The sequence below is a fragment of the Microtus ochrogaster genome, unplaced genomic scaffold, assembly GCF_000317375.1.
Source record: "Microtus ochrogaster isolate Prairie Vole_2 unplaced genomic scaffold, MicOch1.0 UNK88, whole genome shotgun sequence".
Lineage (NCBI taxonomy): Eukaryota > Metazoa > Chordata > Mammalia > Rodentia > Cricetidae > Microtus > Microtus ochrogaster.
In genome coordinates this window covers 101,010-125,517 of record NW_004949186.1, presented here as the reverse complement: position 1 = coordinate 125,517, position 24,508 = coordinate 101,010, and the positions used below count along the sequence as shown (strand labels likewise).

At 46.5% G+C, this 24,508-nt stretch overlaps 1 protein-coding gene across 1 annotated transcript in view; it reads left to right on the top strand.

The window, feature by feature from the left end:
• Positions 1 to 23,778, top strand: part of Vwa8 (von Willebrand factor A domain containing 8) — a 317,895-nt gene extending 294,117 nt beyond the window's left edge. Inside the window, exons 41-46 of the mRNA XM_005370880.3 lie at positions 3,992 to 4,100; positions 9,798 to 9,923; positions 12,001 to 12,159; positions 19,295 to 19,393; positions 20,044 to 20,282; positions 22,518 to 23,778. Coding sequence (XP_005370937.1) covers positions 3,992 to 4,100; positions 9,798 to 9,923; positions 12,001 to 12,159; positions 19,295 to 19,393; positions 20,044 to 20,282; positions 22,518 to 22,626 — 841 coding nt within the window. The 3' untranslated portion in view covers positions 22,627 to 23,778. The remainder of the gene's footprint in view (positions 1 to 3,991; positions 4,101 to 9,797; positions 9,924 to 12,000; positions 12,160 to 19,294; positions 19,394 to 20,043; positions 20,283 to 22,517) is intronic.
• The last annotated feature ends 730 nt before the right edge of the window (positions 23,779 to 24,508 follow it).

The window sequence follows — 24,508 nt, the reverse complement described above, 5'->3', positions numbered from 1 at the left end:
GGGATGATACTGAGAGAGGCAAACTCCCTGGGGTTAACACGAGACAGGGCCTATACTAATATGGGATTTGGAGATAAGAAAAGAGCTACAACATTTCAGAAAAGAAAAAATAAGGACACAATGTGTGTCAGTGGTGGAAAGTGCCCCCTCGCCTGCCTGGAACAGCTGAAGAGAGGTGGCAGAGGGGTTGGATGGAGAGGCCTTGTCAGCAGGTTGAACCTGAAAATCCAAGCCAGATAAGCCTTTGGGTTTCGGATGCACCACGGCTGCTTTGGGCTCCTCTGATCGGCCCCTGCTAGAAAGGAGGTATCCACAGGATAGAGGATAGTTCACTAGAAGCCCTCATGTGCTCGTCAGCAAAGCAGCGGCAGACACACTTTCAAACTGGGGGGCTCTTGATGGTGTGGGGAGCAGCTTTCCAGTTCTGTGCATAGTGGAGGAGCCGGGCTAGCCAGACAAAAACACGCCTGAGTGTGTGTGAGTTACGCAATTCCTCCCACGTGGAACATCTGGTATGTTGTTATGTGCCGTGCCTTCACATCCTACAAGTAAACAGCAGAACAATAGAGACAGAAATGCTGGGCCCGCCTGCCGCACTCTCAGGAAAGCCTGCCCACCTCAGGACCCCCATGGGTATAGCAGGTGAATAATGCATGCCCGCTGTAAGTCAGTGCTGCCCTCTCTGGAGACGAGCAGCTTCCCACTCTCTTCTCAGAGAAGTTGTGAGGGTGGGCGACTTCTTAGGGATCAAAGTGGTAGCAATCTCTCAGAAAACGTGGGAGGAAAGTCATATCATAATGAAAAGTCTTATGAATAATAACGTTTCCTTTGAGAAGAAAAACTAATAATTAGGCATGAGTCATTCTCCTCTTCGGTTAACAAATGGCTGCTGTTGCTGTACCCCCAGCCTTCACACAACTGTCCCTTCTGATTTGCCTACACGGACATACAGAGTACCCTGACCCATGACCTCCCCAGGAGGCAGAAAGACTGCAGTGGCACTTAGCCATGAGTAAGCTACCTCTTCTCTGGTTGCCACTAGAATAAGAACCTACAGGGGGAAAGGTCAAGGGTCACCTGGGCTCTGAGACAGGGACTGGAGAGGGAAGTGAGTGAGGACCATCCCTGAGTCTTCAGTACTGCAAGGCCGTGAAGGGAGGGGGCGTGCAGGGTGGCAGAAGGCGGAAATAAACCACACAGGGGTCCCAGGAAAGCTGGCACAACCAAACAACAAGGGGGAAAATACTCAGACAGAAATGGGGTTCGCAACCCATTTGGTGAGTATCTACTTAGGGCGGGCTGCCAAAAATTTGCCTTTAACGTTTTATTATGGACCTTTTCAAGCTCACAGTGGAAGAAAAACACGTGAACTCTGTGGACCCCGCCCCTAATACCGTTCTCATTCTCCACTCGGATTGTTTTGAAGCTAATCCAAGATATTATCTCATCTTGTCATAAATATCGCAGACTGTGTCTCTACGCATAAGCACTGAAATAAGACAGAATTCCCATAGACCCACATTTAAGCCTTATACGTACATTCATTTTCGTAGTAATAATTCTCTACCATCATCTGATTGCTTCCGATGGCAGAGTGAGACGTGGGCACAGTGAGGTCAGTCCTGATGCATTTACAGCCCCTCGGGCCATGAGGACAGACCCTGGAGTGTGGCAAAACCCTCAGAGAGTCAGTGACACACGTGTCACCTGCTAGCACTTGTCCTTGGAATCTGTGGTGACATCTATGGTTCCAGGTCCCTGCTAAAGACTTGATTCTTTTCAATAAAATGACATACATGTGTGGGTTTTTTTCTTTCTAAAAGTATTTATGGAATATCAGGCCATGTATTTAGTTAATGAACTAATGTTTAGTTAATGAGAAAGATTTGTGGATGCTTGGTATGGAAGCAATTTTTTCTGGATCTTTTTGATCTAGGGTTGGTAAGTCTACAGATGATGAAACTACATCTGGAGGGTTGCCTGGATAGGACTAGGGGTCCTCACCAATCTACTGCGGTACGAAGGACCTAATGTGACCGATGGCCTCACGACATCAGTTAGCCTTGATTGAAACCAGATATTGACCCTGCACGTTAAGAATTGATGACTCGAAGTTGACTAACAGGGACACCAATGTAAGACTTGTAGATCACATACAGAATGTCACCAACAAGTGACTGACAGCAGGGAAGAGCTGCCTGGTGGGCTGGTCACCCACGTGGTTTGCAGAGCCAATCAGCTTCATCTCAGCTTATGTTGCTTCCCTCATACTTGATTCCAAATCACAGTATGTAAGTCTAGCCTATAGGAAAAGATAAGGACGAAAATTCCCAGACTCCTTCATAATGATAAATATACCCTTGAGCCAGGTCCCACATCAACAGCATGCTCCTCACTGGTTCCCCGGGTGTGACACAGCTGCACACTGCAGCTTTGCCCAAAGGGAAGGAAGCAGAAACATGTGCAGGCTGTTTGAGCGGCCTGAGAATATCAGCAATAGGAGGCACGTCGAACCCAGAGACTCAAATTCCCTGCTTCAGTCTCTAAGGTTCAGGACTTATTGTCCACTGTGAATATCTTCTGAGTGTTCTTTGTGAAGGCTGACGCAATCTGAAATACGATTTCCAGGTTTCCTCCTAATTAAAATCGCATGTGATGTTTGGGGGTGCAAGATGATCACCCCAGCGATAGCTGTGTCGCTAAAGCTAGTTCTGTTCTCTCCAAAGGCTGCTCTGCTCCAGGTGCCTTGCCAGCTGCCTGGGTGTTTCCTGTTTCCTTTCCCTTCTACCCTGCTCCAAGGACAAGCTCTGTCCCCACATTTCCCAGTCAGCACTAGCCTGGGTTCTCTGAGAAAGCACATGTTGACTAGGCATGAAGTAGTACATGGCGTATCCTACAGTTTTCATTGTGCCCAGCTTCCGTTTCCTTTACACGGTGATATGACTTAAGCTAATGAAACTTAGAGAATTAGGAGATTGTCAAGACTAAACAGAAGAGGTACTGTTAAGAGGAAAAGTCTCATACACACGTTCCCTTTTGTTCTTTAGAACAGCAAGGCAATAGGATTCAGAAGGGCGTCAGGGCTTGTCTCCTTGGGGGTGGCATTTGGATATTATAGTGGCCTTATCAGCGTTTACCTTTTTCATAGCCAGTGCTCTCAGAGTATTCCATAGCAGCACGTGTTGAGTGTCGCTCTGTGCCTGTCACTGTGCTGCAGACTGGAGACTCGTGTTCTTATCGCAGACATAAATGGAGTTTTGAGCTTCCACCCTTCCGACTGTAATTTTCCTGGTGTTTTACCTGAGATTGAAGAATAGAAACCGCTTATTATCCCTCATTTGAGGTTCTTCTCCCGACCTCGGGTGATAAATAGACTTTATATATAATTTCAGCTATGCATATAGGTTCTGTGTCTACACATACACAAAAAAAAATGTGAAGACTGTATCATGCTTAGGCTCTTTAGAGAGGAATTACTTATTCCTTTGTCCTGATATCAGCACCTTTAATATTTATAGACATGCATGGAAATGTGTGTTAAATCAGTGCACTATGGCTATCACATTGGAAAACTTCACTTTGTGAAACCCTCCTATTTAAGGTTAGCTTCAAATGGCTGTGCTTTGTTTTGACTTAAATGAACTACCTCTGAAGCCAGCAGAAGGCATCAGGTCCCCTGGAGCCACAGCTAAAGGCACTTGTGAGTCAACTGGTGGGACTGTTTGCATGAGAGAAGTCACACATGCAGTATAGTCAGGGCTTCTTCCTTTGTCCTGGGGGACAGCTGGTTCAACAGTTACCAGTACACCTGTGGGCATTCCTATTCTTTAAATCTAGGGGCATTGCTGGTGACATCATCCCTTGCTTTTTCTCCTCGAAGTCATTCTGAGTCACCAAGGAATTGCTAGAGTCCTACCCGTATGCAAGCAAGGGTAAAAGGCTCCCACAAACACGGCGTAAGCAGCTGTCTTCTCTCCCCCTCTGGTTTCAGGCTAAAGGAGATCCAGATGAGCGAGTATGACGCCGCCACCTATGAGAGGTTCTCTGGCGCGGTCCAGCAGCAGGTGCATGCCCTTCGAGTCATCCTGGATAACTTACAGGTAGGCTTTCCTCAGACGTACACCAAAACAGCTGGGGAAAGTTATTTGTGCCCTGAGCAGTAGAAGCCATTTCAGGATCAACACAAACTGTACTCACCCCAGGATGTTCTTAGCGAAGTTCTCCAAGGGAAAACAGCTGACCTCACCTTTCATCCTGTCCAGGAAGCGGGAATTTTACCAGTAATCCTCCCAGACAGTGACTTCCTGACTCCTCTCGGGGAAGATCTATGGACATCTCACCTCTCCTGGAAGTTCACAGATAGAATTCTCTGCCCACAAATCATTTTACTGCCCCTGAAGAAGCAGGGGGACTGATTAGATCAGCCAGGGAATGCTTTCTCTATATCCTCACCACCTCTTCTTCCTGCCCTTCCCTGACCTAGCTTTTCCCTGTTTCACAATGCTCTCCGTGCCTCAGGACCAGTAGAGCTTAAATAGTGATTAAGATACTTCAGCATTTCCTAAGGAGAAAGTCTTATTTCTGTTCAGCAAATTCCCTAACTGATTCATGCTCTCAGATATTTTGTCCAGAGAGCAAAGCTTTGGGGGATTGGTGGGGGAGTCGAGCCAGACTCTGCACTGCTCCTTTACATTTCCTTCCCTTGGAGTTTGATTTTGGTTTCCTTCAGTGTACTCTTTGGTCTTGTTCTTCGTGTTTTGCTAGATATTAGAGAGTGTGGTATAGCTGTAATCCTGTCTTAACCCAAAACTTTGAGACTTCCTTTTTATTTATTTATTTATTTATTTATTTATTTATTTTTTTGATTTTTGAGACAGGGTTTCTCTGTAGTTTTGGAGCCTGTCCTGGAACTAGCTCTGTAGACCAGGCTGGCCTCGAACTCACAGAGATCCGCCTGCCTCTGCCTCCCAAGTGCTGGGATTAAAGGCGTGTGCCACCACCGGGCCCTTTTTATTTTTATTGTTGTGTGTGAATGAATGAAGAATGTCATACATATGCAGTGCCCACAAACCAGAAGAGGGTGTTGATCGCTAGGGGCAGTTGCGTGCCAGCTGATGTGGAAACTGAACCCAGTCTTCTGGAGACACTTTCAGTGCTCTTAGCCGCCGAGCCATTCTCCACCCTACGTCTCATTTTTAAAAAGAGCTAAACTGTGCCAAAGCATGAGAAACTTTCATTTTCCAAGGAAAGAGCTCTACAAATGATTAACCAGACACCTAATTTCAAGATCAAGGCTGTAGCAGTCCAGCTGAGAGAGCCTTCACGGGCCCCTGGAATATGGATCTTTTGCCCCATTTTATAAATAATGAAACTAAAGACTACATAGGTTAGCGCAGTTTCTTGGGTTGTGTGGTCAGTGATGCAGGGGTCTGAGCCCGAAGTCAGGCTCTTGTTACCTTCCTCTGACTCCAGTATTCCATCCTATATGTAATTCTTATATACGATCATTAGCCAGATGCCAATACAGCATTTGCTCATGTTGCCTGTTGAATCTATGTAGGACATACGGGGGCTGTTTTCAGGCAGGTCTATAGTCAGGTCATATTCATGAGGATGCTTAAAAGCAAAGCTACTGGCCAGGAATGGATGAGGCCTCGTGTAAACTATAAATCGCAAACTGTGGCCAAAACTTCGACCCCCTTCCTGCCCCCTTCAGCCAATCCTGTGACTGAGTAACTAAACCCCTCCAGCTGTTTTGACGTTGCTGTGTATTCCCGGTAGCCATGGGTGTTTCCCCAGTGAGTGTGCAAAGTGTGGCTAGAAACCAGCTAGACGACGCTCCAGTGCACAGCTTCAGTCCCACTCAGATTGGGTTCCAAGATTGGGTTCCTTCATCACAGACAACTGCTTTTATAATAGCCAATAGAAATTAAATTACTGGGGAAATATTATTAAAATTGAATACAAAATGCAGGACTCCCAGTGAATGGAGACAGGGCCTTTGAGGCTCAGGCTAACCTCAAACTTTCCATCCTCCTGCCTCTGCCTCTTAAGTCTTGAGATCATAGGCAGACTGTGTATATGCTTGTGCATCTATGCATGTGAGTGCAGTACCTGGAGAGATCAGAAGTGGGGCTCAGATCCCCTTCTGGAGTTACCGGTAGCTGTGGGCCGCCTGACATGGATGCTGGAAACTGAACTTGAATCCTCTACAAGAGCAGTAGGTGCTCTAACCATGGAACCATCTCTCCAGCCCCACACAGTGGTAACCTACAAGATAACAAACCATGGTGCTCTGGTCACTTTACAGCAAGATCACTGCAGATTTGATGGCTCATTTCTTTTGGTGCTAAATAATATCCCATTGCCAGAATACATCACAGTTTATGCATTTACATCTTGGTTGCTTCCCAGGTTTTGCAGTTCTGCATAAAACATATACAGATTTCTGTAAAGATGCAGGTTTCTTACTCGCTGTGTAAATACTAAAGCATGCAGTTGCTGGGTGCTAAGAGTGAGTTTGATTTTGCAGGAAATTGCCAAACTGTCCTCACACGTGGCTGTAGCCTTTCCACCATCCTCCATCCTCGCCCACATTTGGTGCTATCAGAGTTTTGGATTCTGGCCATCCCTAGGCTTGGCGTGATATCTCACGGCTGTTTTAACCTGCAGCTCCCTAATGATGCAGAGTGCTGGACATGTTTTCACGTGCGCACTGAGCAGGGTCCTCAGTAAAGGCGGCATACTGTTAACTAAATGCCTGCCCTTTAAAAATGTTTATTCTTTGACAGTCTGATCATGTGCATAGTGTATTTTGATCCTATGTCCCCATAACCCTCCAACCCGTCCTGCACACGCACACACACACACACACACACACACACACACGCACATTTCTGAACTCCTTCCTCTCAAGTGTCCCTCCAGCTTTTGTGTCTTGTTTAGAGATTCACTGGGTTTACTGGGGGTTCCATGAGGATGGGTGTGTGGTTATTACTATAGCATACCAGAGCATAAGCAATTTACCAATGCCTGTAGCACTGAAGAATAATTTCCCACAACCATGAACTGCCAATAGTTCCTCGGGCTAGGGTAGTGACCTCATGAACCCTGCTGCTGTCCACAATGGAATGTTGACAGCCCCATCTTGTGTGTGTTGTGCAGGTAGCTGTAGCTGGTCTTAGTTCATGCTTGCAGTAGCCGTGGCATGTCCATCATAGCACCCTCCCATCCTTCATCTCTACTTCAGCGTTCCTTCCCTGGGCCTTACGTGTGGTGATACAAATGTCCTGTACACAGTGAGCATTCAGCAGTCACGTCAGCTGCCACCACCGATAAGAAGTTCTCTGAACATGGCTGAGCGTGTTCTGAACATAGCGCTAATCTGTGACTGTCAACATAAATATTTAGAACATAATTGGGCAGTTTGTCCATTTAGCAAAACAGCAGGTTTCCCCCCCTTTTTTAAAAAAAAAACTTGGATTTTAAGAGAATTTTATATATTATATATTTATATATTCCTTTATGAAAATTACCATGTTTGAATAATGGTATATTAATATAAACATGAAATGAAAAAAGCTCCCAGATCACCAGCACAGATATTTTAGTTCTGGTGGGCAATTGGCCCACATGCATATTCTTGTCAAGAATTCCATGAGTGTGTGGAAACAGGACGGACACACTGGGACAGAGCTTAGATCATGTAAAGTCTTGGTGAGATGTGTAGCTGCGGGTGTGGGAGGATGGGGCAAATCTAGTCTTCTGGCCTCCTTCCCCACTGTGTGATCAGAGGTCAGACGGACATTCTTCGCAGGCCACTCCCCTGAACCAGAGGTCAGGACTTGGCTTCCTCCTTTTCCTGTCATTCTGTTTGTTGTTGTTTTGTTTTTTGAGAAAGAGTTTCTCTGTGCAGCCCTGGCTGTCCTGGAACTTTCTCTGTAGACCAGGCTGTCCTCAAACTCACAGATCCACCTGTCTCTGTCTCCCTTGTGCTGGGATTAAAGGCGTGCACCACCACCACCTGGCTTCTCCTGTCATTCTTGACTGGTTGGTAATGCCACAGGCTTCCTCTCAGACCTGACTTTCTTTGATGCTTGGAAGGCACTGCGCTGCAGAGCAGTGGCTGCCACTGCCTGTCGTTTTTGAGGGCTGACTCTCACATGATCAGCAACTAGGAAAAGCAAGGAAAGGTCAACGTGAAGATGGTTGCAGCGGTTGGATTATTGAGCTGGGTTCGGGGGAATATAGGGTCTGTACTGGTATCGAAGCCTATGCAGTGTTAGATAACAGATGCACCATTGCTAAGCATCCATTCACTCATTTTCATGAATCAAAGACACCGACCTGAGGATTCCCCACCCGCCCCACTAGTTGCTCCATGACCATACTAGCCAGTGATGATTTCACTCCTGCATCTTATCACCTTCTTTTGGTGATTTTTAGTGCCTGTCATGGCTGGAATAAACTAAATCTAACCCCCTTTCCGTTACCGTAAAGCAAATATAAAATCCTCAAACTCTTACTGTGATTCCATTCTTCTCTGTATTTTGATTTGCATTTCCAAAGCTCCTTTGGCGTACATCCCAATGTAGCTGTGGTCATGGGCTCTCCCAATCCTGTGATTTGCATTTCCAAAGCTCCTTTGGCGTACATCCCAATGTAGCTGTGGTCATGGGCTCTCCCAATCCTGTGATTTGCATTTCCAAAGCTCCTTTGGTGTATATCCCAATGTAGCTGTGGTCATGGGCTCTCCCAATCCTGTGCCTTGACTGGGATGTTAGGATTTGTCTTGGTTACTGTTGATACGGTGAAGCACACAACCAAAAGCCATGTGGGGAGGAAAGGGTTTATTTGGCTTACTCTTCCAAGGCACTGTTTGTCATTGAAGAGGCCAGGGCAGGAACCTGGAAGCAAGAGTTGACACGGAGGCCATGGAGGTGTGCTCCTAAGCTTGCTCTTCATGGCTGGCTCCGCCATCTTTCTTACAGAACCCAGAGCCACCAGCCCAGGGATGGTATCAACCAAAGTGCACAGGCAGCTCCCCCATCGATCACTAATTAAGAAAATACCCTACAGGCTTGCCTACAGCTGATCTTATGGAGGCATTTTTTTTTTTTCAGTTTGAAGTTCCCTCCTCTCAGATGGCTTTAGCTTGTGTCAAGTTGGCACAAAACTATCCAGGGTTCTTTATCATTTGACTGTCCTCTTGGGCAACCTGGCATAGTTGTAAGTTACCATGGCAAAGCATACATGGAAATACCTTTCAAAAAGTGATTCAGATGATTTCCAGATCTCGAGAAGCAGAGAGCCACGTGGGGCACAGGCTGCTCCTGTCCCCCTCAGCTGTTTTAGTTTGCACTGAAGTCCCAGGAATTTGAATAACAAGGCTGCTGTCCAGAGGGAGACTGCTGAAGATCGGCTTACAGACTCTGGCTGTTAACAAGTTAAAGCTGATTATTTTGTTACCTCATAAATTCTCTAGGTTCTCTGTGACAGAAAATCGGTAAGAAATACGTCATCGTTACATTTCCAGACATTGAACTTTCCCCTGGGGTTCATTTGCATATTGTGTTCCTGTTCATATGTCCTTTGTATTGTTCCGCATGTTAAAACAATTACAACTGACAGAACACAGCCAAAAAGTCTTTCTTGTGAGCAGAGCAGGGAACATGAGACGACATTCTTGCAGAACCATCTCCTACTGATATGATCCCGGTGCGTTTCCTGTTATTCATGCACAGAACTACAGGACAGAGTACATAAAGATTCATGCGCATGTGTTTGTGACATTGCAGGCCAAAGGTAAAGAAAGACAGTGGCTAAGACACCAAGCTACTGGGGAACTAGACGATGCCAAGATCATTGATGGGCTGGCTGGAGAAAAAGCCATCTACAAACGTCGGGGTGATCTGGAACCTCAAGTAAGTAATGGGGAGCACTGAGCCTCAGATCCACATAGTTCAGTCTTCTGTAGAGAGTTCATGAAATGTGTCAAAACATTAGCCCAGAATATACAACTACAGAAAGCATTCTGTAAGGACAGATAAATACAAATACAAAGTCTCATCAAGGCATGAAACACACGCACACAATATATATAGGATCATTTAAAAACAGTTGATACAAGGGCCAGGCCTGGTGATACATTCTTTTAATCCCAAGACTCAGGAGGCAGAGGCTCTGTGAGTTCAAGGGCATCTTGATCTATACAGTGAGTTCCCGAACAGCCAGGGCTACATAAAGACAACCTGTCTCAAAATCAGCTCAAAAGTAGGGGAGCCTTCATCAAATCTAGGGGTCTTAGCAGCAAGGATCAAACTGTGACCTACAGTCCAACCAGGCAGAGAAGTCCTGAAGATGCTAGTTCCTCGAGCTGAAGAAGGTAGTTCGTGGAGTTAGTCTTGAGTAGACAGAAAGCCAGCCTTCCTACCCACCCAGCCCAGGCAACCTCGGAGGGAACAAGAGAACAAGTACTGACCACCGTATCCCGTCATCAGAACCTCCAGAGAGCCACAACGTGGCTGCCTACAGGTCCACTCCCCAGATGCAGAGGGGGTACTCCGTGGGCGGAGAAACGGGGACACTTGTTTGTGATCCAAGAGGATTCTTCAAGCAACAATCTCTGTGGTTTCCTGCTCTCCTGGAAGTCAGTCTGTGTCCACCAAATGCCTTCAGTTTTTAGAAAACAAGGAATTCTGCCCTGAGTTACACTAATTATAGTAAATAAGCATTTGTCGTACGTAGTCAAATATTGAATGTTAGTGAACTCTGTGGTCTTGGACCATCAAACCTGCTGAGTAGCGGCTGAGAGCAGGGGCGCAGTGAGGGAGAGTGGGTGCGCCACTGTGTTGAAATGTTTACTCGGAGTGGATCTGGTGGTGATTTGGGGGCTCTTATTCCTGTGCCGTTGCCATGAACCAACAGCTGCGTCCCTTACTGAGTCACTGTGGTAAGCAAGCGTTAGGACACATCTGTGACTTCGTCATGGACGTGTGTGCCCCCGCTTCTAACTGGGGCAGACTCAGCAAGTTTTAAAGGAATGTATTCAGCTGGCTTCCTGCTATTACCCTCTAAGCATCTATGGTGTTTACAGTTTGTATTGATCTATCTTGTGTATGTGTGTGGGCCGTGCGTGCCACAGTGGGCATGTGGAAGTCAGTCCTCCCCTTCCACCGTGCAGCCCTGCCTGGGACTTGAACCCAGGTTGTCAGGCTTGATGGCGAGTACCTTACCTACCAAGCCCTCTCACCAGACCCTATACTATTTTCTTGAAATCATTAGTTCTGCTCATTATTTTTCATGCATGTCAGCAAGTATTTAACAGAATAATCTGGGATTTTTCTTATTTATTGCTACTGACAAACTTTTTTCTTTTTAATTTTCCACATTGGCAGATCTGGGCTCCAAACCAATCCCATAAGGTTTCACGTTTTAATCAGTAGTTTTTGCCAGACAGCAGCTCAATGCCACTTTAACTGCCATGAAAAGAAAAAAGAAACACTAGTCCACTGGCTCAAAAAAAAAAAAAAAAAAAACTTAAGGAAGCATTTTCAGAACGGCTCAATTCTTTACTTTCTTGGCCAGACTCCTCTCGCATAGCCTTGCCTTAGCAGGCTGGCCCCCCCTTCAGCCCAGGTAGAGAATGATCTTCAAGTGACTGCGTAACAGATACAAGTGAAGCTGATGTGGGCTACCCTCCAATCACACATGCGCTCATGGGGCAGGCAGGGTGGGGGGCTGAGACAGCGTAAACGACATGGGGTTTCTAGCCCTCCAGGTCTATATTTTTAAACCACTATTTTTAAGCTGACATCCTCTAGAAGGCAGCTTTTACTGTATTTCAGGGGAAGCGCTTCCCATGTGGTCCCTCTACTCACTGGGACAGCCCTGTGCAGGCCTGAGCCTGGGGCAGATCTGCCCACCTTGGGCTGGCACTGCAGAATTTGTGAGAACCCAGGATGGCCGCTGACCATGGTTTCCCTCCATTCCCTCCCTCAGCTGGGTAGCCCACAGCAGAAACCCAAGCGCCTGCGCCTGGTGGTAGACGTTTCCGGCAGCATGTACCGCTTCAATGGGGTGGATCGCCGGCTGGAGCGCTCCATGGAGGCCGTGTGCATGGTCATGGAAGCCTTCGAGAACTACGAGGAGAAGTTCAAGGTAACCGCACAGCTGGGGATCGCTTCTGCTCAGGAGTGAGTCAGCCATGGTGCAGACTCCACCCAGAACCATGGACACTGGTTCATTGCCAGCTCATTTGTCTGCAGGGAAAGTGGACTGCTGCTTCCCCGTTGTAATAGTAACGTAACTGAAAGGCCTGATAAACCTCTGGTTCCCACAGAGAAAAGCATGCAACAAGCTGTGTGTGCTGTTTCCTACAAACACCAAAGTCTGTTCTCAAGTTTCACTGGGCATCTTCATCCTAGCACTCCCCCCCCCTCCAGCCTTAGCACTGACACCCCATCACCAGCCAGGGTCTGTGCACAGCCTGGCAATATCCTGTTCTCTGCTTCACTTTTTCTTTCCACACAAACAGTGAACAGACAATAATGAAGGAGAAATCAGCCTTCTGCTCATCCCCAGCTTCTCCTTCATTGTGCTAACAACTCCTCCATTTCAGAGGTCCAAGTGTAGGAGGGACTCCCTAGCCGCTGTGCTGCAGCCGCTGTGAGCCAGCTGATCGTGATCCCGCACAGGAAGGCCTGGCATCACAGCAGATACCAAAGGGAGACGTGGTGTGTACAGACACTGGGACAGACACACAGCCCAAACATAGGAACTCTAGATTTTGTACTGGATCAAACAACCCTTGAGAAACAGACAATCGAATCAGTTGCCTTAAGCCGGCTTTCCCATGCCATGTCTCTGTTTTATTCTACAAACAAGAATCAAATTGATGTGTCATTTGCTTAGGCTCCTTATGAAGGATGCAGCCCACTGGCCCTCCTGGGGTCCCTGGGCAAAGGAATGAGCAGCACCCAGCAGGAAGTACTGTGGGGCTGCAAGGCTCTCTACAGTGCAGGGGTCCAAATGCATGTAGCACATGACTTAGCATGAGAACGAGTTCAAAGACTCACGCTGACAGGATAAGGACAGGTTGCTCAGAGGAGTACCATGGCGGCAGACAAGGCTCCTGTTGGAGGCGGAGGTGGCCAGTCTGTAAAGGGCTCTCCTGTTGGGGCAGGTGAGGCAGCAGGCTCCCGAGGATGCCATCAGCTTTTCCATCTCGTGCCCCACACCTCGTGTGATTGCATCTTCATTTCTTTCTAAATAGAAAATGTGTATTTAAATCATTTTGACCCCTGATGGCCAGTGGGTGTCTAGACAGCCATGGACCAGTATAAATAACCGCAGCCCTCCTGTTGTTCAGAAGGGCCTGGGTTTGAACCTTCCCCAACATCTGTTTCTCCAGCTCTTTCCGAGTCTTCCTCCATCCTTGCATATTGCAGACTGTCAGATTGTCATGTCTGAGGTGTGATTGGCCACAGGCCCTCCCATCTCTGCTGAGGCCCCCTCTGTAGGGGACAGGAGGGTGACAGAGTCACAAACTCTGTGAGTGCTTTTCCTGTTTCTAAGTATTTGAGGGCACACGAGGAATAGGTGCACAAAGAAAGAGGAGGAAGAAGTGAGACTCGCCCTGTCCCCTCAGACTCCAGCCGCATCGGTGGATTTTTGCTCATTTAGAAATACTTGATTTTTTTTTTGGTCTGTTTTTAGAAATAGTTGATATTTCTTATGTCATCATTATTCCGTACTTTCAGCTTCTTGTTCTTGAAAGAAGAAAAGGTCCAGTAATAATTACTGCGAGTCCGTAACTTCCTCAGAAAACAGAGAGTGACTCACGAGCAGATGATGGTTATGGAGTTCCCAGGGTAGCATCACATGCTGTCTTTAGGATCTAGCCATGTGCTCTGAAGCTCCTACCTCAGCTCAGTCTTCTGCAGTCAGCCCGGGGCTGTGAAGGCATCGACTCTGCGTTTGCTTCTCAGCCTTCAGCACCCCCCCCCTTGGTGGTCTGTGTGCTCCCCATCCCTCTTGGCATCTGCTTGTGTTGTGTTTGGCTAGAGTTCAGTGCTGACTTGTGGGTCGTTACAGTCTGTCCTGGGGGCTCACTCAAGAGTCTGGAATCTGCCTTCTCTTATTCCCCATTAGCACAGCCTGTGCCAAACCGCAGGGACCCTCGAGCATGAGAGTTTCTGAGACGGAAAGGTAATTCAGCAGCATGACATTCCTGAGCCACTTGAAGTCTTTAAAGTACCTCCGAGTGTTCAAGCAGCTGACTTCACATCTTCCCAGTACAGCAGCTTCCTGACGTCAGCGTCAGCTCCAAGCTGGTGATCAACTGCATCCCGCGGTCCGCATGGCACTTGGAATGCTGTTGGTTGTATAAACTGGTCTCTTTCCTTCCCTTTGACTTCACTCTAGTTTGCTCTTTTCTCCAAGCTCCTGGGAGTTTTCATTGTCATCTTAAAATAGACTTTCTTTTCAAAGTACTCCAGTAACACCAAAAGCCTGGTGACTATTTTTCAGTGAAACATTCAAAGAACAGTATCGGAAAAATAGGTTTTGGACTTTGGAGAGACAATAACTTAAGATAGAGTATTTCTGTGAAGGTATGTATGTAAGCCACGCTCTGAGGCAGATGGTGTAAAGGAAGCCAGTGGGAAGCCTGTGGGGTTAGGGACCCCTACCCCCAGCTCTGCTAAAACGGCCGCACTTACCTTGATTCCGCACTGTGTTGCATGATGTGGACTTCATACAGTTTTTCATTTGGAGAAAGGATTCCGTAGCTAAGACATGTTAAATGCAAGGCAGCATTAGGAAAGCTCTGTTGCGGGCTTGGATGCAGCTTGGGCAGTAAAGAGCGTGCCTGGTGTTCTGGTCTCCTGCTGCAGCGACAAACACCAAGACCAGAAGCACTGTAGGAAGGAGCAGCGTGTTTGGCTCTCACTCCCAGGTCTCCGTCCACTGAGGGAGTCGTGGCAGGAACCATGGAGGAATGCTGCTTACGGCTGTGCTCAGCTTTCTTATACAGCCCAGGTTCCTCTGTCTAGGTATGGAGCTATCTACAGAGCTGGGTCCCCCATCAGTCAGTCGCTCACAGTCAGGACCCCAAACCAGGCTGTTCTTCAACAGAGGTCCTCTCTTCCTGAGTTAGTGATAAAGCTAACCAGGACACCTAGCCTATATACAAGGTCCTAGGTTCTGTCCTCAATACAGAAAAAAATAAAAAAGAAAGCCACTATTCTAGAACCAATTCCTGAGTCATGTTCCTTATAACTCTGAGGACTTTCCCTCCATAGAAAGTGCGGTTAACCTTCACCTCCCTTGTAGGAATCATTCTCCCCTCAACAGACGAATACAAGACACAGTGCTCCTCATACTGCAGGAAGCCGGCTTTCCATTCCTCTCTTGGGTATTAAATTGGCATAGAACCTTAGGGCTAGGGATCATTTTCACCATCCCCTTTCCACAGCTGAGAAAACCAAGATTCAGAGAAGTTAAATACCCAGTCTACACCATGAGACAGTAAAATGCCAGGACTTTTAACCCCATGTTTGAGGGTCTTTCTTACTTTTTTATCCTATTTTTTTCTGTTTTACTTATGCCCAAACTTATGCCAAGTCAGTATTTTCAGCAATTCACTCAAAAGTAAGCCTATTTTACCATCTTTTATCTTCTACGTTTAATATCTCACCATGCAAATGTGGTGTGGTAGACATGATTTCTTTGATGGTATCTTGGTCAGGAAGGCTGTGTTACTTCCCAGAAGACTATAGAAAGATGACTCACCGAGAGATGCCTGCTGAGAAATCCCTTCCTTTACACACTTAGCTGAGTGCCTGTAATTCCTCCCTTCCCAGTGCCTTGAGGACATTCCTTGAGTTTAAATATGGAGACTAGTCATCCTGTCTGGTTTAGACTCTGAGTATATTTGTGCTACTAACCAGAGATAGGACTCCCCCCAAAAAATGCATGGTTTGCTGAATCCGTTCAGAATGGACTCAGTAGTTGACATAGAAGTATTGGTCACAAGACACCAAAAGCTTAAGGAGAGATGTAGGAAAAGCTTGGGGAATCGCTCGCTGTTTCTCTGTAGTGTCTTGGATTAACAGATGCAGATCTGTGTCTTCACTGAGACATGTTTTTGCTTTCTATTTGTTATACCTTCCTCTGAAGAAATGAGGCTTTCAAAACAAACCTAGCAAGGGGATCCAAACAAACTGTAAAGCAAAGAAGCATTAGAGAGAGGCCTACTCAACAGCTGAATTTTATTCAGTATTTATGCTGAATGCTAAGGACAAAACTCCTCGAAGATTTCCAGGATAATCTGTGGGCCACTTAGAAAAATTACAGCCTTAACATAGGGTGGTTGATAGGGACAATGAGGCTCTTGTGTTTTGAATCCTGTGCTACTCCAGGGAAACGTGTGTGGCCTGTCCCAACAGTTTACATGATGGTACTGGCAGGGCCCAGCCTGAGTAAACAGTAGAGACAAGAGTTATAGAATGGAAATGAATGACTTCAGCTTGTGATACCACACTCCTGTTATGCTGAGGCAGGAGGATCATGAGCTTGAAGCTAGCCTGGGCTACATAATCTCACACAAATAAGAACAGAGTGGGTTCATACATGTTTTCCCTGAACTCAGACAGTTCTAAGGAGAAGGAAATTATTGTTTAAACATGTTGAGATAAATTATTATCTAATCCCTACCACCTCTTAAAAGGAGAAAGAAACGGAGTCATTCCTGCCACAGTGCAGCGTGGGAATCAGCTCCTTCCCTCTGTATGAGTCCCTCTTAGGAACTTGAGCACCCTGGGTTACAGGCCTGGGCCCAGCTACTCAGGTGGGAGCTTTGCAGGTTCCAACCCACCTGGATACCAGTGATTTTAGAGCTAGCCTGAAACACTTAGTAAGACCCTCTCTCAAAATAAAAAAAGAGGGCTAGAGATAGAACACAGTGGTAAAGTGCTTGCCTAGCATAGCTGAGGCCCTGGCTCAATGTGTGGTCCTGCAAAAAGTGGGGGGAGAAAGCAAAGCATACATAACCCCTCAGCTCCTGCTTAGCTCTCCACTGACCGAGCCCTCCCCGGGGTGGTGGACATGGGACCTGGGGCCAGGCCTTCATCTAACGTCTAACCACCCTGATGAATGTCCCACCTCTTCTCTCGGGTCCTTCATGGGCTCCTTTCTTAGGTCTGCCTTCCTAGGGCAGGCTCAGGTAGTGTACGTATATCAAGGTCTATGGGGCAGCCAGACAGGACCAGAGGCAAGATCTCCCTGTATTGCTGTGTTCCACAAGCTTCAAGGAAGCCACATACTCATAATTGATCCTGGCTTCACAGGTCCTTAAGATGTAACATTTATCAGAGTAGGAGATAAGAGCATGTTTCACCTGGAAATTTGTAACCAGATTTATAGTTTTCAAAGGTTTAGCCATCCTATGTAGCCCTCCAGTTATATCCTTCTGGGAATGGATACAATGTCTTCATCTCCAGCATCATCTCCACAGCCCACAGTTTCAGCCCATTGGAAGTGGAATTGTCTTTCCTAGATAACCTCACCCACTTCCTGTTTTAACGTGGGGCACTTTCACTAGGAATTTTTCTGCTTCCCATTTCAGACGCGGCATTATGTTAGATTGTGTTTGTCATCTGGCTTAGGAAAAACACCATTCTGGTTTCTAGATTGTAAAAGAATGCAGCCCACAAACCAAAGGCGAGCTGATAGTGGCCCACGTGGTTTGCAGGCTCTCAGGGCGTTTCTGTGGTAACTATGCTTGACAGTCGCAGGGTGCAGAGGGGAAGCACGGAAGACCCTGCCTTAAAGAGCTTATTTGCAGAGGCGCAGATAGGGAACCTAGTGGGGGCTTACAGGAGGGGTTTGGAGGATAACTGATGGTTAATACCAGACTGTCAAATATCCCAAATGTCCCCTAAAGTCTTCATCCCCAGACCACACTAATTTCCTTACAGATACTTCAGTTGCCAAGTGTCCCATATCTTCACAAAATGTTTTTAATAGGGATGAGAGATTCGGAGGGACAGTGGGAGGGGTCAGAGAGGTAGTGGGAGGGGTCATAGAGATAGTGGGAAGGCTCAGAGGAACAGTGGGAGGGGTCATAGAGACAGTAGGAGGGTTCAGAGAGATAATGGGAGGAGTCAGAGGGACAGAGGGAGTGGCAAAGACTGACCTCTGACTCATTTTCAAATTCTGGCTCCCAGCGCTGACCTCTTCTTAACAGTCAGGGACTTTTTTCGTGTGCCCAGAAGATAGAGAATTAAAAAGCTTCCTAAACTGAAAGATGCATGCCATGCATTAACAAGTGGAAGGAAAAGCATATTATACAGTCACATGGTCAACATCATCCAGAGTTCTGACGGTGCTGATGTGTTTGCTTGTGACTCTGCAGCTCAGCATGTCCTTTAGAAGGAACTCAGCGCCAAGGGTCCTGTCATAGAATGCTTTCAGAGGTTAGCTTGAGTATGATTGTGGATAATTTTGACCTTTTTGTGCTTTAATTTCTATGAGTATGTTTTACATTTAGAAATTAGAGGTGTATGCTTCTCTGTTGGGGCTCTGAGGAAGGGGCAGCTTTAGGCTGCACTTGTTGGTAGAATTGAGTTGCTCCAAATCATGGACAGAGGTCCCTTTTCCTGGACTCTCAACTTCTGGGGGCTACTGATGCTCTTGTCCAGGATCCCCTCCATCTCTGTCATAGTTAACTCCTTCATGTCAGATCTCCCTGACGCTTTACATCTTCCCTTTCTATCAGCAGCCAGGAAACCACTCTGCATCAAAAGGGCAGAGTGTGATTAGGTTAGGACCACTAGATAACCTCCCTTCTGATTAACTCATAGCCAAGTAAACTTAATTACATCGGCAGAGTCCTTTTTGTCATGGAAGTTAATGTAATCGTAAGTGATATCCCATTATGTTTACCAGATTTGACCGCAATTATGGAGAGAGTATAGAGAACACAGATATGGCAGCTGGAATTCTGCTTTATACTGTGTGTGTGCTTCTTACACAGTCTCCCTTGAGACTTACACATGAAATTTGGGGCAGCCCCTAAAGTTCTCATCATACTCCCACCTCTTGCCCAGAGGCCGAGATCTCAGAGGAAGGTGGACTCAGAGTGAGTCCACGATGGTTTGCCTTTGTGGATAGCGCAGTCTGCCTCTCTTTCTGCATTCCTTTATGGCCAAACGTTGAACTTGGAACAATCCAGAGTCTAGAGGACCAAGGATCATTCTGCTGCTAACTGACTCCCATGCTCTCTTGTGTGTAGTACGACATCGCTGGACACTCAGGAGATGGCTACAACATTCGCCTTGTTTCAGCTAACAAAATCCCCAAGGATAACAAGCAGAGACTAGAAATTCTGAAGGTAAATTCATTCTGTTCCTTCTGTAGTGTGAGAACCTGTGTCAGATGAAAGCTAGGAGGCATCACTGAAGAAGCAGTAGATATACACGCTCAAGCACTGAATAGAAGCCCTCTTTCCTGTTTAAATCCCCTTTCCACTAACTAAATTTAAATTTTCCCTGTGCGTTTTCAGAGTAATCAATGTGTTGAGTTTGAGCATCTAAGATCAGAACTCCTCATAATCAGACAGACATGTTCCATAAAAAGGAAAGAATAGCCCTTTAGGGTATTCTGTTTTCTAAATCTTGTATTTCTCTTCATCTTTTTGAATGATAGGTTCAGTTTCACATGGTTAATTCTGCAGTAGACATCATGATTTTGAAATGGACTTACTCCTTTGCTAGTGGAAACTGTGTTCACATTTCAGATTAACTGTGCACTGGAACTTCAGTCCGTTCCTCATTTTCTCCTCCTTCTTGCCCTTCTTTGGGGTAATCCATATTTCCTTGCTTTAAATAGAAGGTTGGGTTTTAAAAGAGTCCATTGTGAACACTTGGGAACCCTGCTGTTTGTAAGGAACATCAGCCCCGCACGCTGGCAGTAGAAAAGCCATGTTTGTGAAAAGGAGTTAGTTGCTCACCCATGGCTTGTACGCCCTGCTCTTCCCTCCAGACCATGCATGCCCACTCGCAGTTCTGCATGAGCGGGGACCACACCCTCGAGGGGACAGAACACGCCATCAAGGACATTACCAAAGAAGAAGCTGATGAATACTTTGTTATCATCCTAAGCGACGCCAATCTGTCGCGATATGGAATAAACCCTGCCCGGTTCGCCCAGATCCTAACAAGTGACCCTCAAGTTAATGCCTTTGCCATTTTTATTGGCTCCTTAGGGGACCAAGCAGCCAGGTAAGCATTGTCGCGGCAGACAGCAGGTATAGTAAACATTTGACACGTTTGCTTCTCAGACCTCAGCCTGATGGGCTGGGGAGGGCAGGTAGAACAGGGTCTAGGGTGTCTAATGTCGCTCTTGGGGTGCACAATGCCCCAGTTTGTTTGGGCAAGGAACATGATGCTCTAGGCTTTTTTGGACAAGAATTTATGATTTTAATTGTCTTATAAAATAATTATCAAATTGATTTCCCCCCAATAAATTAGACAGTATTTTATAGATTAGGTACTTTACAGAGACCCCAGCCCAGTCTAATCAGTTTGTGTTCAAATCGTATTCAAAACAGTAAATAGAGTGAGCTGTGGTTGTAGCTCAGTGGTAGAACACTTGCCTAGCATGCATGAGGTCCCAGGTTCAATTCACAGCATTGCGCAAAATAAAAAAATGAAGGAACCCAACAACAGTAAATTCCCCAGCATAGCAAAACCTGTATTCATCTCTCGGTAGTGTGTGTGTGTGTGTTGTGTAAACAGACACTGTCTCAGTCACTGCTCTATCACTGTGAAGAGATACTAAGACCAAGGCAACTCTTATAAAGAAAGCAGGTAACTGGGGCTTGTGTATGGTTCTGTGGTTTAGTCTATGGTCATCATGGTAGGAAGCAGACAGGCATAGCGCTGGAAGAGTAGTGGAGAGCTAGATCAGGGGCCTATGGGGCCATCCTCATTCATACCACCACAGATGTATGGAGACTTACGTAAGCATATGTATACATATCCTCTAAACAAACTTCTGTAAGTGAATAAGTATACATTTAGACATGTATACATCAGCATACCTGTATATGCAACATGTGTATGCAAATCTGTGTCTCGCTGGAGAGACCAGTAAGTGAGACCCCGTGGACACAAAGGAAGACTGTGTATGTGTGGTTTATGCTATAGTGAACATGCTACATGGTAACTGTAGGAATTTATAGTCAGACAGCCAGTGCCTCAGGGATGACCCAAAAGGAGAGACCAGGAAACACTCCCATAACTTAAAAACACTGACGGAAAGCATTTGTGGTTTTCTTTGCCTGACATTCTCATAAAAGGCAGAAAAAAACAACTATTCTGTCTTACAGAGGGCCTGCCTCCACTTCTGCCTCTGCTATGCTGTGCTCTGGGGTACAGACCCTCATAAGCCAGGGAGGGTCCAGCCCCATGGATGCTGCTGTGTCCACAGTGAGCTTGAGAACAGATTCCGTATCATAGACTCATGCTCACTTAGTGCAGCTGACTGCTCACACTTCTCTCACTTTTATGCATTAGCACTTCACATTTTCTGGAAGCTTCCAGTGCTCAAAGCCTTCTCTGTCCACATTTGCCCAGCACCAGCCCAGCGTTGGGCAGGCAGCAAGCTCAACAAATGCTGGCTGAGCTGAAGCGGGCATTTTTTTCTTTCTAGTGAACAGATCCTGTTGGAATACTTAAGAAAGCACAATAATACCCTTGTGGTTTCCCGGGGAAATGGTCCAACATCCACTGGCAAAAGACAGAGTACAGACTTAGCTGGTCTGCCCGGCATGCCAAATCCATGATCCTACACAGAGTGGCTGACTTTTATTAAATGTCATTCCAAAACCAAACTTGGTTGGTACAATGAAAGGCGGTATTCTTTTCAATACATCTGTCTCACCGTCTTATTGCCTTCAAAGATGGCCTTTTGTTCCAGACGATAAATTGACATTTTTTTAAAAATTACCATGAGCCTGCTCGACCTGGGAATCATCAAAGCAGAAGTCGGATAATGTAGATTGCATTTCATGTTCTGTGATGGGGAGGAACAAGAGACGCACTTGGGGACTTGACTGTGCAGTGAGTTGGAGGCCTATTTTCTAAGAAAGGAGGAACTTTTGGAAGTACAGTGTGAGGCCACATTACGCAGCCAGACGCAGGTGAGCTAATTCCAGATGGGCCCCTTGGGCACCGTCCTTTCACGGGAGAACAGCAGAGCAGGAACCGATAGCACTTCAGAACCACTCATTTCTCCCAGAAAAGAGCTTCCCTTGGGCTCACTGCTTTCCCCGCCTCTCTCGCTGATGCTTTCCCAGGCCTTTCTTTGCCCTGTGACAGCCAGTTCAATTGCAGGCAAGGCAGGAGAAAGTGAAAACACGCTGTTGTAAGACCCCCATTTTGATGTTGTGGTTGGCCGGGCTGGAACGAGAGCCTTGATCTGCAATGGTGATTTCCTCCCCTTCCCTCTGGCAGGCTCCAGAGAACTCTGCCAGCTGGCCGGTCTTTTGTCGCTATGGACACCCAGAAGATCCCTCAGATTTTACAACAGATCTTCACCTCCACCATGCTGTCCAGTATCTAAGAAGCACCCTTCACCACCCAGTACTGGAAGCCAAACGGAAGTAGAGAGAACTCTGAAAAGACAGCGGCCATGCCAGTCTGGGCCGTGGCCGGACCTGCTGTCCAGCAGTGAGCGGACTTCTAAATGGAAACGCACTCTGGAAGGGTTTAGGTCTGCAGAGGAAATGGATTGACCTGCATTTCTTAAAAGGTCAGCGTTGAAGGAAGTAGGAGCAGGAACTACGGGGCTTGGTCCAAAACCAAAGGATAAAAAAATACCCACTTTTGCCTTAATACGTCATCTGTTGCCGGTTGCCACCCCATAGCCAAGCCTTTAAGGCCATAGCTGACCTTAGTCTGCAAGCCCCACCCAACACGTTCCTGTCTAGAATTATTTTTACTTTCTCTCCACTGTGTATTGCCCAGCAAATAACAATTTTGCAGTCTTTAACCCACTGAAAAACATCTGAGCAATAGTACTTTATAAGGTGTTAGATTCTCTCTCAAAAAAAAAAAAAAATCCCCTTTTCTTGACTGAAAAGGAACCAAAAGATCCTCAGGGTGCCTGCTGTCCCATGCGGCTTCTGGATGGTTCTTCAGATAATAGAGAGCCAGTATCCTACCCTCTCTCAAGGATAAAAATATCCTGCCCCGAGTTCCCTGCATCCTGCCTTTAGTGCTTTTCCAGAGTCCCACAGTGGAGAACACTTTGCTGTCCAAATTGCAGCGATGAAAGTAGCAAATGCTTATGAGAGAAATTATGTCTGACAGATTACATAAAGTTAAAAGGAATACGTTTGGCTGATGTTCACTGGAGATTTCTTTAGGTTTAACTAAAGAAAAACATACTTTTCTTTTCAGCTAAATTTTCTTTCCAAGTATACCTACTGACCTTTTTAGAAACACATGTTCCAACAAGATGGCTCTCACTAGCCGTCTAATAAAATGCTCTTCACAGCTGGCCATGACGTCAGAAGTGCTGGGAGCGTCTGATGTGTGTGCTTACTTACTGTAAGCTGGAGAAACTAATCTCATTGATGTTACCCTAGGCATGTACACTGTCATTGTACGGGCCTGCAAATTCATTTCGCTTAACTATAGGGCAAAAGAAATGTCACCTTATTCTAACGCCCCATCTCCTGTTCATCAGTTGTCACAGAAATAAAAAGCAGCCGATTCCCAAGACTGTGTTACCACCCGGTGTTTGCCTGGTTTGCCTGTTTCAGGTGCTTGAGTATCCCAAAATGCACAGAGCTCCGACTCATCAGGTGCCCTGGAAATGTGATCACGTGACTAACAGTCCCATCTGCTGATGACTGACTTACTGTACATCGGGTATGCTAAACGGTTCTGTGCCATGCGCCGTTCAGCTCTCATGTCTTACAGGATGGCTACCGACTGCTTTCTACCATTGCTTTTGCAAGGTTCTTGACCATAGATTTGATTTTTCATTGAACTATTAGCATTGCCTTTCAAATGGAGACCTGGAGCCTTAGAGATATCCACGGCCACAGGCAGGTAGACCAGGCTCGACATCCCTCCTCACCTTCTGAATGTGTGTGTGAGCCCCTCGCCCACCTGGCAAGTTTCTGCTCCTTGACTTCATGGCGACCTCCACTGCCTTCCCTTCGTTTCTTCCACACGACTCTTTGTGACCTGTCTTTGTTTCCTGAGCGGCCCCCCTAGCTCGTGTCCTCATAAATCCTGTCAGCATGCTTCCAGGAGCTCAGAGGTGTGGGAACTAGGGCATGGAACACTTCTGGGAAGAATCTTGTAATTGCTGCTTTTTTCGTGGGCATAACAGTGAGCTGAGGAAATGCCCGTAAGGGGGCAGCTTAGCCCCAAGGTCACTGCCCCCAGCAGCCTTTGGAAGTAGCATACAAAAGTAGCTCAAGACGTCAGCC